The 15,583-nt window shown below is 38.9% G+C and overlaps 1 protein-coding gene across 2 annotated transcripts in view; it reads right to left on the bottom strand.

Moving 5' to 3' along the window:
* Window positions 1-15,583, bottom strand: part of LOC108703061 (partitioning defective 3 homolog B) — a 407,382-nt gene that overhangs the window by 37,095 nt on the left and 354,704 nt on the right. For both annotated transcript variants that reach the window (XM_041579184.1, XM_018239010.2), the window contains one exon: window positions 4,370-4,465. In XM_041579184.1, the coding sequence (XP_041435118.1) occupies window positions 4,370-4,465 (96 nt within the window). The remainder of the gene's footprint in view (window positions 1-4,369; window positions 4,466-15,583) is intronic.

Below are 15,583 nucleotides of genomic sequence, written 5' to 3'. Positions count from 1 at the left end.
GACAACCGGTGGAGGTAGTAATATGGGAAGGGCTTGTGTCTTTAAGACATTGAGTTTGTAGTATGACATGCTACCAAACAGTTCAATCAGATCAAATAATTTCTGCAAAGCAAACATGGGGTTAGTCACAGTGATGGCAATATCGTCAGCAAAGCATGCGGCCCCACAGAAACCCCCCGTATGTCACTCGAGCATCTAACAGCTTGGGCTAACGGCTCTATACTAAGGATATAGATAAGGGGCGAAAGGGGGCACCCTTGCCTAGTCCCGTTAGTTAAGAAAAGGAGTCTGACAAGAACCCATTCACATTCACCTGGGCTGTCGGGTCTGAGTACAGGGCCATTATAGAGGTAATCATTGGGGGCGGTATACCAAATGTCTCCAAAACTAGTCTAAGGTAGGTCCAATTCACTCGGTCAAAAGCCTTTTCGGCGTCAAGCGCTAAGACTAGTGATGGATTTTTAGAACAGTGCATGTGTTGGATGAGGGTGATAAGCCGTCTAGTATTATCATGAATATGACGCCCTTTGACAAATCCAGTCTGATCATTATTTATAAGTACTGGCAACACCTCCTGCAGTCTCTTAGCAAGTACAGATGCATAAATCTTAAGATCTCCATTTAGCAAGGAGATAGGACGATAATTTGAGCATAATGTGTCATCTTTGCCGGGTTTGGGTATAGTTGAGATGTAAGCCTGCAACATTTCTCGGGGGAATGTACCTTGCAAAGCAACTTCATTGATGGCTCTAGTGAGGTAGGGAGCTAGCGAAGCATGAAATGTTTTGTAATACAGATTAGTAAAGCCATCCGGTCCCGGGGCCTTGTTTTTGGGGAGGGCTTGTATCACCGCCAGGACTTCCTCCATGGTTATAGGGCCAGTTAAACCAGCCAACTCCGTGCTCGACAGAGATGGCAGGTTCAGTCGGTTCAAAAAAACAGTGATGGCCTGCTCCGAGGGCACAACCATAGAGGAGTCATCTTTCAAGTTGTAAAGGGAGCTGTAAAACGTAGCAAATGTGTCAGCTATATCTTTAGGATTAATTCTTGATTCACCAGAAGAAGTATGAATTTTCCCAATCCTACTCTGCAGGGTTTGGTGGAGTAATTGTTTCTTAAGTAGAGCAGAGGCTCTATTCCCCATAATGTAGGTCTCGCTTTTAAGCTTCAAAAGTCGAGCTTGACATCTACTCAAAATGAGGAGGTTTACCTCTTCTTTAAGCTTATCCAATTGTTTCTGTAAAGCAAGCGAAGGGGCTATAAGTCTCTGTCTCTCTAAACTATTTATGCTGAGGAGCAATTGGTCCTGTTTCCGTCTAGCTAGTTTAGTTTTGTATGCAGCAATACTTATCAGTGTGCCTCTTAAAGCGGCCTTATGGGCACACCAGAGAGTCAAATCTTTAACTTCTGCAGTGTCATTTCGGGAGAAAAATTCTACTATATCAGTGTCAAGTTGCTTGCGAATATCTTTGTCCACTAGTAGGGTGTTATTAAGTCTCCAGGGCGGCCTAGCACTAAACTGGTATTTTTCTTGGAGAGAAAGTTCTACAAGGGAGTGATCCGTCCAAGTTGTAGGTTTGATCGAGCACTGTGAAGCTAAGGACAGAGTTTGTGGATAAGCCAGGAAAAAATCTATCCTAGTGTGAGTTTGATGGTGGGTCGAATAATACGTAAAGTCCTTACCTGTCGGGTTTAGTACACGCCAAATATCGTACAAATTATGTTGCTCTAACAATGTGGCAAACTGCATAGAACTTTTAACCACCCGTTTGCCATAGTCAGTGACCTGTGCCCCGAATCGTGGCGATCTATCTAACTGAGGGTCAAGGATAATGTTAAAATCCCCCCCAATTAAAACTAAGCCTTGCTGGTGGAGTTTCACCTGTTCTAGAGCCTGTTTCAGAAAGACATTCTGTTGGGTATTAGGCGCATATAAATTGACCAGGGTGTACATTTGCTGGTTAATATTACAAATCACTATAAGACATCTGCCCTTGGGGTCCGCCATATGTTTAACGCTAGTTAAGAGCAAAGATTTTCGTACCAAGATGGCAACCCCTCTATTTTTTGACGTGGAGGTCGCTGCCGCCAGCATAGTATAGAATCTATTCTCAAGCTTACATTGATCTTTCGTTCGAAAGTGAGTTTCTTGCACCCAAACTAAATCTGCACTCTGTCGTTTACATTCAGCTAGCAGCAATAATCTCTTCCTGGGGGTATTAAGTCCCCGTGCATTAATACTGATACACTTAAGTACCATAATGGTAATGAGTTCTGCTAGGCAGCGTACAGATGGCGGGACCCAGGGCAATAGACATAGCATGCATAAACCACATAACAGTCTCCAGGGGAGGGTGGGAAAGAGATAAAGTAGAAGGGATAGGGAGAAGAAGAAATAGAAAGTAATCAAAACATATACCCTATACAATATAGCCAAAACCAAAGGCTGTATCCCCTCAGCTTCCATGCCTAGTGGCAGAGAGTCCAGCAGAGGAAGAAAATATATACGGGGTGTGCTCGGATCTGATGTCGTGAGATCCTAAACAACTCCATGCCGGTGTCAGAATTTACACAGTGGGTATGGGACCCAGGCAAATGGTCGTCGAGTGGCAACGAGACTCTCAAGCTTTGGCCTTGTGCCATTCTTCCTCGACATGCAATCGGCTTTGAGCCGGTGGTACCGTGTGTTGCGGCTCCATGGGGATATTCCAATATTTGAGCGCAGCCTTGCCCTCCGCCAGATTTGCAATGACTTTCGTCTTGTTTTGCCACTGGACTATAAGCTTAGTCGGGTAACCCCACTTGTAGGGAATTTCCTTCTGGCGCAGGCTTTGGGTGATCACTGCTAAGTCACGCCGCCGTGCCAGGGTAGCAGCAGACAGGTCAGCGTAAATTTGTACTTTTTCATATGGCTGCGGCAGTTCTCCACGCTGCCTAGCATAACGCATTAAATCCTCTTTAATATGGAAAAAATGGATACGGAGGATAGTGTCCCTGGGCGCAGCACTCGGCGCATTCCTTGCTTTAGGAATCCTATGGATCCTGTCTATGAGCAGGTGTTCTGCTGTGGTGTCTGGTAGTGCCGCCTTTATAAGGCCTTGGGCGTATTGGCATAGTTGGGGCTGTAAGACCTCCTCAGGGACTCCCCGAAGCCTCACATTGTTCCGCCGTGAGCGGTCTTCCAGATCTGCAATTTTGTTCTGGAGCTTCTCTATTTCTGCATCTTGCGCATTGACTGTGTCAGCCACATCATTATGCGCTGTTACAAATTCCGCCATTTTGGACTCTAAGCGGTCCGTGCGCTCCCCCATGGCCTGCAGCTCACTTCTAAGATCTTGCACTGCGTGCTTCGTATCAGCGCATATATCCTCCCTCAGCTGCGCCAGCATACATTTCAAATCAGCTTGCGTTAGGCTGTGGGCACCATCAGCATACTTATCTGGCAGCTGCTCAGCCTCCACTACCAGGCGCGCTGGTGACGAGGTTGCAGAGGAAGAATGGGCGCCATCTTGGATCCCGTCCCGTGGCGGAACTTTCAGCTGAGACCCGTAAAAGTCGGTGAGTTGTAGAGGTTTTTGCTTGTTTCTCCTCCTCGACATGTTACCGCTTGTCTCCGAAAGGATCTGTGATTATATAATGACACGGGACTGCTTATTGCTGGCTTATAGACGACACCGGCGACGGAGCTGCAGAGAAATGCGTGTATTCACATGCACGCGTAAACCACGCCCCCAAAAATATGCAATTTATTAATAAACTGTACTTTGGAACAACACCAATGTACAAATAAATGTGTATACAGCAGACAAAAAGATCATAGTAGTGTTAGTTGCACTAGTGTGATTAGTTTTTATACTATAGCTGTATTAGAGAAATGGTCATTAGTGATGTGTGGGTTGACCCGAAACCTGTGGGTTGGCAGGTTCGAGTTGAAATATGACCAACTATTGCGGGTTCAGGCTGAGTATGGGAGGGACTGCTCCTGATGATTCCCTGTATTAAAACCATAGGTGCACAAAGAAGTAGTATATGGAGTGGGAAAACGCAGGTGCGGGTTGGGTGCAGGTCCTACAGTGGAGTCGGTGTGGATAAAGGTTTTGTTTTGGGTGCTGGTTGAGTTTTTCTTGACCTGTCACATATTGCAGGGGAATGGGAGGAACCCTGAAAAATGCAAAGCTTTTCCAAATGTTATAAAAATGTGCTGACAAAGATAGTGATGCATTATTAGATTTTTCTCAAAGTCACGGAACAGAGGGCTAAAACCTCTGTGGAAGAAACTATATGCACTTTTCAGGGAGAAAATACATTAAAGATAAACTATTTTAATACTGAGAGTGGTCCTGACTTTCTTCTTTTTTTTTTTTTTTACCTTTCACGTTCTTCTATCATTTTTTCAACTTCATTTTCCTCCTCTTTCAGCGTGCTTTGCTTTTGGTTCCCTTTCTCTTCTTTCTTCTTAATAAGCCTGATGGGAAAAAATTAAGAGACTGAGGCTCAGAAAAGAGATTTAGTTACACATTTTCCAGATACATCGGTCTGGCTGCTTTTGCAGTACAAGTATATGGGATTCTGCACTTTGTCAACATATTCCATGTCCTGTATTAAAGGCAGGATGCTAGCTCTCATCCAGATAGATATACTAAGCAAACATCAGCAGGCAGTTGTGGATTCTTATATAGAGTCATTTTGAATAAACTGTATGCAAAAGTTCTTTCCAGTATGAAAAAACAAACAGATTTCTATATTTTGATACTGAGCTGTTTTGATGGCACAATTTCATTTACTAAAGGAAGAGGAGCACAAAAACTGTTAATTTTAATCTCCTCCAAATACCACAGAGCACAAACCTATGTCTTGCTACTCCTCAATGCCATACATGAAAAACAAAGAAGAAAAAATAATATACAGACAAAGTCATCAGGAGTAGCCAAGCAATTTGCTGCTGAAACATAAAATTTGTTTGGTGTTTGAGATAAGGGGACTTATAGGAGAATATTAGCTTTGAGTTTGATTACTTCCTGCAAGGCTCAAAAACCTTACCTGTGACTAATTAATTATCCATTCATTTCCTGGTTTTAATTCTAAGCCCTTTGTTTATACAAATATTTCATTTAATTAAATTATCCCCTTTGTATTTTTTTAAACCGAGCAATGTATCCCCCAATGGGCCTTTCAAAACAATCTTTTAAATACCACACATATTGCACTCTGGGTGTCCTGCTAAATTTAGTATTCTTGCGTTTCAATGCACTACTTATAGTGAATCAGTGCTTTAGTAACTGAGGACCATATAATAAGATTTTGCAATTTGGATTCACTATGTTGCTTATAACAATGGTTCAGTTTTAAGCTAATGGACCAACCAAATTGCTGACCTGGAGAGCTGCTGAACAAAATATAAATAATGCAAGAACCACAAATAATTAAAAATGAATCCTTAAAAAAAAAATAAACCCAATTGCAAATTATCTCAAAACATCACTCTCTACATCATACTAAAAGATTCTTCCCCTTTGAATTTCCCCTTTATGACAAAATAAGAAGCAATTGGTGAATGAGCACAGTTAAAATGCAGTGGACCCCTAAAAAACAGGGGTCAAGAATCCAAGGTAGAGGAGGTAAACAACAGTCCCTGCCTTACTTTCCTGAACAAGGGCTGGTCCCTATAATTTGGGCAGGGCCTGATTAAGGAATAGGTTTAAGGTTGAAAAATAGATCAACCATTTAAAAGGTGATGACAACAAAGTAAAACTAAAGAAGGCAGAGGACAAAGGAAAGTATGTAATTTGTTTGTAATCATCAGTTTGGGTTATCATACCATAATTCTGCTAAAAATCATGCAAACGTTAAATAAATCAACTAGATCAAGTACAAATCATTGTTTTATTATTACAGCGAAAAAGGAAATCATCTTTTCAAATTAAAATTATTTGCTTAAAATAATTTCTATGTGATATGGCCTTTGGAGCTTTCTAGATAACCTGGTAAGGGACCTGTACCTGTATAATGAAAAAATGACTAGATATAATGAACCTAGCCTAAGCTTGGATATAAGTGATTCAAGAATCTACAAAGAACATAGGGCTAATTCACTAAAATCCGAAGTTTTGTCCAGGGCGCTGAATGCTGACGAAGTTGCGTTAGCGCTACTGAGCCAAGCTAAGCAAAGTTGCGCTAGAGTTGCCTAATTTGCATACGGCGAGAAGTCAAAGTTCAATGGACGTATATTTTGCAGCAAATACATGACACTTCACAAAAAAGATAAAGTAGATATATGGCCCTACACATGAGCCCAGTGTATAGTTTATGTGCCATATGTTTATGTGCCGGTTACCCTGCTCTTTTGCAGCCTATCACCCTGAAAAAAGGAAAAGACACTATTTTTTGAGGTAGTCCTATCTACTTTATTGCACTTCGCCTGGTCTGAGGTGGCGAAGGCAAGTCTGGCGCAAGAGGTAACATTCAGTAAAATCAGCAATCTAAATGAATTTGCATAGTTACGTCCATTTGTCAGAGCGCAAATTCGCCAAGCGTTAGGGAGCGAAGTACCGCTAAAGTCTCCTTCACTAGCAAAGTAATACCAGTGATAGTTAGTAAATCAGCAAAGTTCCGAAATGACGTCATGCTGATGAATTTTCGCCAACGTTAGTCACTTCGGCTTTTAGTAAATTTACCCCATAATTTCACCTGCTGCACGCAGAGACAAAACACAAGACAATTTGGGTCAGTCTAATTCTGTGTGTATTACACCTAATAAACTAGCATTTTAGTAAGTTACACTTGTATATGTGTATTAACCTGTGTATATTAACTCCCCCAAAATATAAGCAATACAGTGTACTGGTATTTGTCCACATTATCCCCAGAAAGAGCAGTAGTACATTGTAATATAAAATTACAAAATAATAATAATTATTGCAAGAGATCTATTCTATGCCTTTACTTTGCAAGCCAGACACATACCAGGGGCAGCAAGCCCAATGGCTATAGAAGAGCTCTGAAAAAAATGTAATACATACATAATAAACATATTTATTTCCATCTAAAAAGAAATTATACCATTGCTAATGGATTCTAATTAAAATATTTTATATCAGCAGTTGTCTGGCCCAGCAGTTACCAGTTATTTTGGCAAGATAACTCCTCATACATTTTATTATTACAGGTCAGGACTGAGATCACAAACAGAATTTATTTACATCAAAATGCAACACCGCACAAACCTGGCATTAAACTGTTCTATATTATAATGAAGACATTAGTGGGAATACTTTTAAGGCATACAATTAGATTGAGCAGAATGATGAAATCAATATATTGCTTTATGGCATGAATAGTAGAGTTGTAAGAAATAGCCATTTTGGGTATGCCATTTACTTATGTTAAATGTATCTGTTTTGGGCTATATTCATATTTATATGTTATCCACTGTGCAGGGAGATTGACTATAGAGTCAGTTATTCCAGGTATTTTAAATTCCAAGTCACACCCTTGGCCAAAGTATACATATCAAACAGTTGCTTGGGGATGGATGGGGCAGGGGGGACTGTATGTTGCTACTGGAATCATATAACTGATTTCACTAAGAGAAACTCACTCAACTATTAATCTAAATAGGCAAATTTGGAGGTTTTATCGCTACATCTTATCAGTTGGGAGGTGAGATGTGGGGCCAGTTGCTGAAGACTGGGATAAAAAGAACACAGGGGAGCCTGAAGGGGGAAGCAATCTAGGCATCAGTTTGGCATTAGACAGAGGAGTTATGCGATGAGGTCCTTTTGCATTTGAAGAGAGCTGGAGCTGGCAGAAGATGTGTAAAGATGGGAGCAGCAGCCAGCTGAGCCCCAGAGAGATACAATAAGGGCCTTGATGGTAACAATGTAGACTTATATAATAATTTGTAACTGGATCCAAGTAGGAGAACAGGTAAGGGTAAGGGGTCGGACTCGTTCTGCTTCCTCGGGTAACAAAAACAGGCTGGGGCTCCCTGAGTGGTGCAATATAAGACCTAACTTGCAAAAAGATACACAACGGTAGACAATTAAGTGGAAAGATTAAGATTCAGAAAATATGCAAAAACTGCAGCTATTGGTAAAGTTGGTGAAACAAGGAAAATTGCAACTGGAAATTATTCAGCAAAATTGTACCGGGCAAATAAGTTCACTCCCTACAGCTTAATAATGGCTCTTTTGTAGTGAGTTAGATAATATATAATCTTACAGTATACGTTGCAATTATAAAAATGCTGGCATGTTTAATGTATAGGCTTTGAAGCCAAAATTGCTAAATAGTATATGGGATAAATACTCCGCTACTCACCGAAGGCCTTTAGTGTCATTTTGTAGAAGATAGATCACTGATTTCATTACTCCTTTTTTATCGGATTTTAATATCACTTATGACAATAGGAAATGGATTAAGTTCAGAGAGATATGCAAGCCTTTGTGGTGTGACAAGAAGGATTGTACACACAAATACGCACACACCAGGCAAAATAAAAGTGATGCTTTCAGATGCACAGCTCCCCAGTTAAGGTAATACTGCAGCTTGAAGCAAGTCTCTGTGATTATAGTCTTTCTCTGCAAATTATAGCACAAAGGATGTGTCTGTTTTACGACTTCCAGGTAATATCAACTCACTTCATTATTTATAAGGTCTGCTTGTCATTTTCTGAATAACTACATCTTAAAAGGTATCACATGGAAGTTGGGGCCATTTCTTAATAATGTCAATGGTTAATTTATGCATCTACTCCTGAAATATCTTTCTGCATGCATATATTAAAGTGCACTGAGGAGGTGTAATATTAGAATGTTAAAGGGAAATTATACACAAAAATCAACAAATATTATGAGATGGCAAAAGAACAACAATAAATAGATCTTTCTTGTAATCTAAATCCTGTCTCACATGCACTTTCCAGCTGCTGTAAAGTAACAATCCTAATATCCACCTGAGAGAAGTCTGATATCCCTTGCTGGTCTTTTGTGGGGCAGGATACAAGATGTTGCCAACACAAAGTCACAGTTTGGTTGTTGGACACACTGACATGGGAAACCTCTCAAGGCCTTATCAGCTCATGTGCACCTTCACTTCAATGCTAATAATCCTTTCAATATACACTTTATACAGGCATGGAACCTGTTATCTAGAATGTTTGGAACCTAGGGATTCCCAAATAAGGGGTCTATCCATAATTTGGATATCCATGCCTTTAGTCTACTAAAAAGTAATTTAAACATTGAATAAATCCTATAGGATTGTTTTGCCTCAATAAGGGTTAATTATATGTTAGCTGTGATGTACTATTTTATTATTATTATTATTATTATTATGAAGAAGAAGAAGAAGAAGAAGAAGAAGAAGAAGAAGAAGAAGAAGAAGAAGAAGAAGAAGAAGAAGAAGAAGAAGAAGAAGAAGAAGAAGAAGAAGAAGAAGAAGAAGAAGAAGAAGAAGAAGAAGAAGAAGAAGAAGAAGAAGAAAATATATAAATATAATTTATTTATATAAATATAATTTTAAGCATTTTGGATAAAAGGTTTCTGGATAATGTATCCCATACCTGTATTGTGTAAAGGATAGACTTTAATCAGAAACTAGATGCAAATATTAATTTAATCCCCACTGGGTGAAATCCTCTAATTCTCAAAATTCCTAGGTTACTGAAAACCCCCAAAGGAAACCAGGGTTTTGAACACCCATTAGCAGTTGGAAGGCTATAATCTTCACACCCCATCTATCCCTACTTAAAGAGCAATCTACTAAAATTTAAAACACATGTAAAATCTGTTTTCTTCCTTTTTAATTTGTGTGGTGTCGTGTTTAAAGCACTCTGCAAATGCTAAAAATGTTCTGGGTAGTATGAGTTTTTTTTAAAGGCAATGGAGCATGGAAATGTTAAGAACTGGTATAACAGACATATAGACATTGTGTCACCAGATAGCTCTGTTTAGCACATCACAGTGTTTAATATGGTATGAAAATTGTTCAGTAAGGGAAATAGGAAATGTAACTAAACCAAGCAAGACTAGCATTTGCATAATAATATTGTTTTGCAAACTGGCATGGAAGTCAAACTGAAAACTGAAAGAGTTTCAAGGACGCCAACCTTGCCTATGCCACGTGACCCAGGGCACAATATTTTACATCTTTCAGCACAAAAAAAGAATAGTTAAGGGTCAATGAAAAATCCCACAAATATGATATATGGCTTACTAGAGTTGGTGGGATAAGAAAGCTATGGTAACTTGGGGAGTATATTGCTTAAGGAGAGAAAAGGAGGGGCCTGGTGCCAAAAGTAGCACTTGGACCACTGGCCTCCATCTAAAGTGCTAATAAGATATTTATAAAACATTATAATATAAGTGGAGAAGATATACTATTGGTGGAGAGATAGGTTCCAACTTAACCTACCTTTTAGCATGATGTCTAAAAAATGTGTTCTAATTAACCACCCAAATGCTCTTTACTTTGTGAATGAACCATTTACAATTAATGGCTCTTTCACATTCAGTTTTTTTAATGCATTTATAAAACTTTAGATGAAATGTGAATGGAGTGAACCACAACTCTGAATGCTCATGAGTATAACGAACAGAATAAAATCAAATCAATTAATGTTTAGATTTGTTCAAACCAGTGTCTGAAATCCACATCAAACGCCTGAGTAAAAGCCCTAAAATTGCTATGCACCATGTGAATGACAGATTGGGAAATAAGAAGGATTGAGCAGTGTCTCTTGCAGTTAAAATAAACAAAACAAACAATTCAAACTAAAATCCTTGCCACTTAATGGGCTTCTAACTAATACAGGTCAGTTTTCCTAACTAACCAGGAGAAGGCCTACCGCCTGTCTCCCCAAAACAAAGAACATCCAGGAATATACAAATATATTTCAATCCACCTCACACAGGCAACTTTCCTGTGTATTTTCCCCAGCCAGGAGCTCTCCACTCTGGCTTGAGCTGCCTTTTTTAATTAACCACCTGAGATACCTCAGGACAACTCAAAACACCGGGGCTGGACTAGCAGTCCTGGAACCACTCTGTTAGGAACCTGGGGCATAAAAAAGCTCTGTCCTGGACTTTCCCAGGTATCCTAGTAGTGACCTCACCACAGTAAGGCGCAGATTTATCAAGGGTCGAATTTCAAAGTAAAAAATACTTTGAAATTCGACCATCGAATTAAAATACTTCGACTTCGAATATCAAAGTTTAAGGATTTTTCACCGACCGATCGAAGTAAAATCGTTCGATCGAACGATTTTACTTTGATCGTTCGGTGAAAAATCCTTAGACTTTGATATTCGAAGTCGAAGTATTTTAATTTGATAGTTGAATTTCAAAAAATTTTTTTTTTAACGATTCAAACAATTTTAGCGTACGATCGAACTATTTTTCTTCGATGTGTAAAGATTTAGAAAAATGCATTACAAGGTCCCAATAGGCTAACATAGCACTTCGGCAGGTTTAATTTGGCGAACTATTGAAGTGGAAGTTTTTTTAAAGAGACAGTACTTTGATTATCGAATATTCAAACTATTTTACTCCTAAGTGAATTTGAAGTAAATTCAAAGTTGTAGTATCCTATTTGATGGTCGAAGTATCCAAAAAATTACTTAAAATTTTGAATTTTTTTACTTAGAAAATTCCCTCGAATTCACTTCGATCCTTGACAAATCTGCCCCTAATAATAATAAATACATCTATCTTGCAGTTCATCTGATTAATAGCAGCTCAGTTCAGTGATGCTAAAACCAGATTTACAGATTTGAGGTATATGAATCTACATTTAAACAACCACAAGAAAAAAAAACGTTTTATTTACGTGTGCATGTGCTTGTATAGTTCCTCTTTAATGCTAGAATAAAGTGCTAAACACATAAACAGAAACGATCATCATTGCAAAGAACTTGCCAATGTCGCCATCCCGGATTTTATAACTTTATAAGAATTTGTCTTGGTAATGCACCTCAAGTTAAACGTGGAATGATTTAAATCACTCCTTAAAGAGTAGACTGTACAGGTTTGGCTGATTCTGTGTACTGGGGAATTATACGCACATAATTAAAATTATATTCTTTGGATAATCGGAGGTAACAAGAGTCTCCGATACCTTGAAACACTGATACTATATGAAAACGTTTTTTATTGTGACATGTGAGTTATAAATAAATCTGGTCAAGACTCAGGTTTGGGTATTGCTAGAGTTTTCTTTTAAAATATCCTACAGTGCAAATGGCATTGTTCTATAAAACAGATTTTTTCATAACTAGACTATTGCAGTACCCAGTTGTACAAACAGATGGCTCAATTTTACCTCTGCACCCAAAACACTGCATGGAACTTTAAACCTTCTGTTAAAAGATTATTGGAGTATTAGGCCTCTTGCACATTTGCAAGTATGTTGGATCACGTCAGACTTGCCTCCACTAATATGCATTGCAGTCAAATGTAATGTAAGACACAGAATGTGTGTAGTTTATAAGTTACAGTTCACCATAACTTGATCTTCTTTTAAGATAGATTAATACATTAACTGGTTGTCCCATGAGAATCTACTAGGCAGCATGTTGCCGAATACATAGCAAACTGACAACCTGTCCTAGAACAGCAGATGAACGAATACATCAATTCCTAAGAACAAACCAAGCTCAGTCATGAGATTATAAGTACGCCTGAGGGTTTTCATTGTTTCAGGTATTAATATACAATATGTAGTAGTGATAAGTGTAGAGCACTGGACACTGGCGAGCCATTTTGAAAAAGCATTGCCACTGATGCGAGTGGCTTCATCACATCAGCTGAGCGTTAGGGAATTGTAAACACTTAAAGGAAAACTTAACACTTATACTGTATATCAAAATATATGTAAGAGTAAAAGACAGAACTTTGTCCATTAATTGGAGGATGTGACCTAACTTGTATATATGCCCTGTGTGGACCATGAATCGTAGGATCCCAGGGGAGAACTTGAAATGGCAATTTTCTATTTAGAATTATCCAAAGGCACATACTGCTAAAATACAATACAAAAACAACAGTGTATTTGGATGAAGCAGGGTTTTATATAAGAGGTGGTTTATGCTATATATTTCTATAGCGACCTACATTGTTTGGATATATAGTTTTCCTTGAAGGGCAGTACTATCACCAAAAGTCAATTGCATTGGTTCCACTGAAAGTATTCAAGTTGGTATTTGCTGAAACTCACTGTGTTGGGAAATAACCAGTCTCAACAGTACCAGGTATCTCATTCAATCACTGCAGATGTAAATTGTTGTACCACTGTCCGGGTAAAGACGTCCTACCATGTTTTGGAATGGCTGGCATACATAGCATCCTTCCTTGTTTTAAACTTATCACTATGAGGTATTATCAGTGATCTCCTTGGCACTCATCTGCCTCCCCCTGACAAGCATATGGAAAATCCCCAGAGCGGTCTTAATTGTACCACAGCTTGCTTCTTACATGTGTGACCTAGGGTCCTTTTGTGCAACTCTATCCTAAAGTGTGCAGCCCTAGCCTCCAACAAGAATTTTAAGAGACAACTTTGTATAGGGGAATTATAACAACCTACATAAAGTTAGGTTGCATTTAAAGGGATACTGTCATGGGAAAAAACATTTTTTCAAAATTAATCAGTTAATAGTGCTGCTCCAGCAGAATTCTGCCCTGAAATTCATTTCTCAAAAGCGCAAACATATTTTTTTATATTGAATTTTGAAATCTGACATGGGGCTAGACATTTTGTCAATTTCCCAGCTGCCCCAAGTCATGTGACTTGTGCTCTGATAAACTCCAATCACTCTTTACTGCTGTACTGCAAGTTGGATTGATATCACCCCCCTCCCTTCCCCTCCCAGCAGCCAAACAACAGAACAATGGGAAGGTAACCAGATAGCAGCTCCCTAACACAAGATAACAGCTGCCTGGCAGATCTAACACTCAATAGTAAAAACCCATGTCCCACTGATACACATTCAGTTACATTGAGAAGGAAAAACAGCAGCCTGCCAGAAAGCATTTCTCTCCTAAAGTGCAGGCACATGACCAGGGGCAGCTGGGAAATTGACAAAATGTCTAGCCCCGTGTCAGATTTCAAAATTGAATATAAAAAAATCTGTTTGCTCTTTTGAAAAATGGATTTCAGTGCAGAATTCTGCTGGAGCAGCACAATTAAATGGTTCATTTTCAAAAACATTGTTTTTCCCATGACAGTATCCCCTTAAGATACTCTATTCACTGAATAATTTTAACTTGTATAGATATCAAACAGGAGCAAACAGTGTGCACCAGTCTCTGGAATTGGATGCAAGCAAAATTCTCTTCCTCAATTTTCTAAAATAAGAAGGCCAAAGTAATTGAGGGAACCAGGTACCAGTACTGTGCACTGGCAATGGGAATTCTCCTGTATTAGGATTCCTTTCTATCAATTACCAACATCTTTTACTCAGTGATCTTCCAAAAAAAAAAATCACCTTTTTCCTTAAAAGAGCATAAAAGGCAATTTGTTGAAGGAAAAGTTAATGTGAGTAGCAAATGGTACCTTTCACAGTATCTGACATGCTCCAATTTTCGGACTTGCTTTCAGAAGCAGAGCTCTCGGTCACGCTTGCCTAGCGGAATGCAAACCTCAGAGATTCCCATCCAAGAAAGATGAATTTCATCATGTGCTCGAATGCCACAGACGTGATCTGCGAGAGGAAATTCAGCCGCAACACTGCTGACTTGGCCATCGCAGGAGCTGCATATTTAGAGTGCCACTTTAAAGGTCAATAGATTTTGACTAACTTGAAATGTGCACTTGCTTTATTAAGCATCGATAAGAAATTATCCACAGGATGGAAAATAAAATCTGGAAAGAACTCTCATCTCACAAATGATTGGATGGTGACATGGCAATATTGTATCGGTTTTGTGAGACATACCCAGATATCCAATATGGTTTTATTTGCTCACAGGATAATCTTAAGGAGATGGATTTAGAACATTCCATATTTGCATAAAGAAACAACAGCAGTTAGGCTGCATTTACCAGCCTGCAAGGAAATTATTACTGTGTTCCCCTAGTACAGATATAAAGCAAGTGCATAAAAACATTTAGCATACTCAGGTATTTACAACAGAATATCCAGCTAAATTTTACAGTGCCTTAAATGGATGGCATCGGCCAAATATTATACCGATGGCACATTATTGCTCGAAGGAAACAGTGTACTTTATGTTATTGATTCTTAAAAGGGAGATGCATTTGATAAACTGCCTTTCTAGAAAGGGACCGGAAAAAGAGAAGAAAAGGACTCTATGTCTAAAATCAAGGAAAAATTGGATAAGTGAGCAGAAAACAGATAAAACACTAATGAAGTATGATTTCAAGACCACCAAGGGACTATAAAAAAGCATACAGATTGCCAGTCTCTGCATGTGTTAGGTTAATTTATGCTACAGCTTAATGCTGGAAAAATACAGTTAGAAGCATTCTGGTAGTCTGATAAATTACCATTAAACATATGTCATTACAGAAAATGAAATACTTGTGCACTAATGCCTGCAGAATGAAACTTCACACGCACGCTAGAACG

Source organism: Xenopus laevis, chromosome 9_10S (genome assembly GCF_017654675.1).
Source record: "Xenopus laevis strain J_2021 chromosome 9_10S, Xenopus_laevis_v10.1, whole genome shotgun sequence".
Classification (NCBI taxonomy): domain Eukaryota; kingdom Metazoa; phylum Chordata; class Amphibia; order Anura; family Pipidae; genus Xenopus; species Xenopus laevis.
The sequence above is the reverse complement of the archived record's forward strand: the minus strand, read 5'-3'. Positions and strand labels throughout refer to the sequence as shown.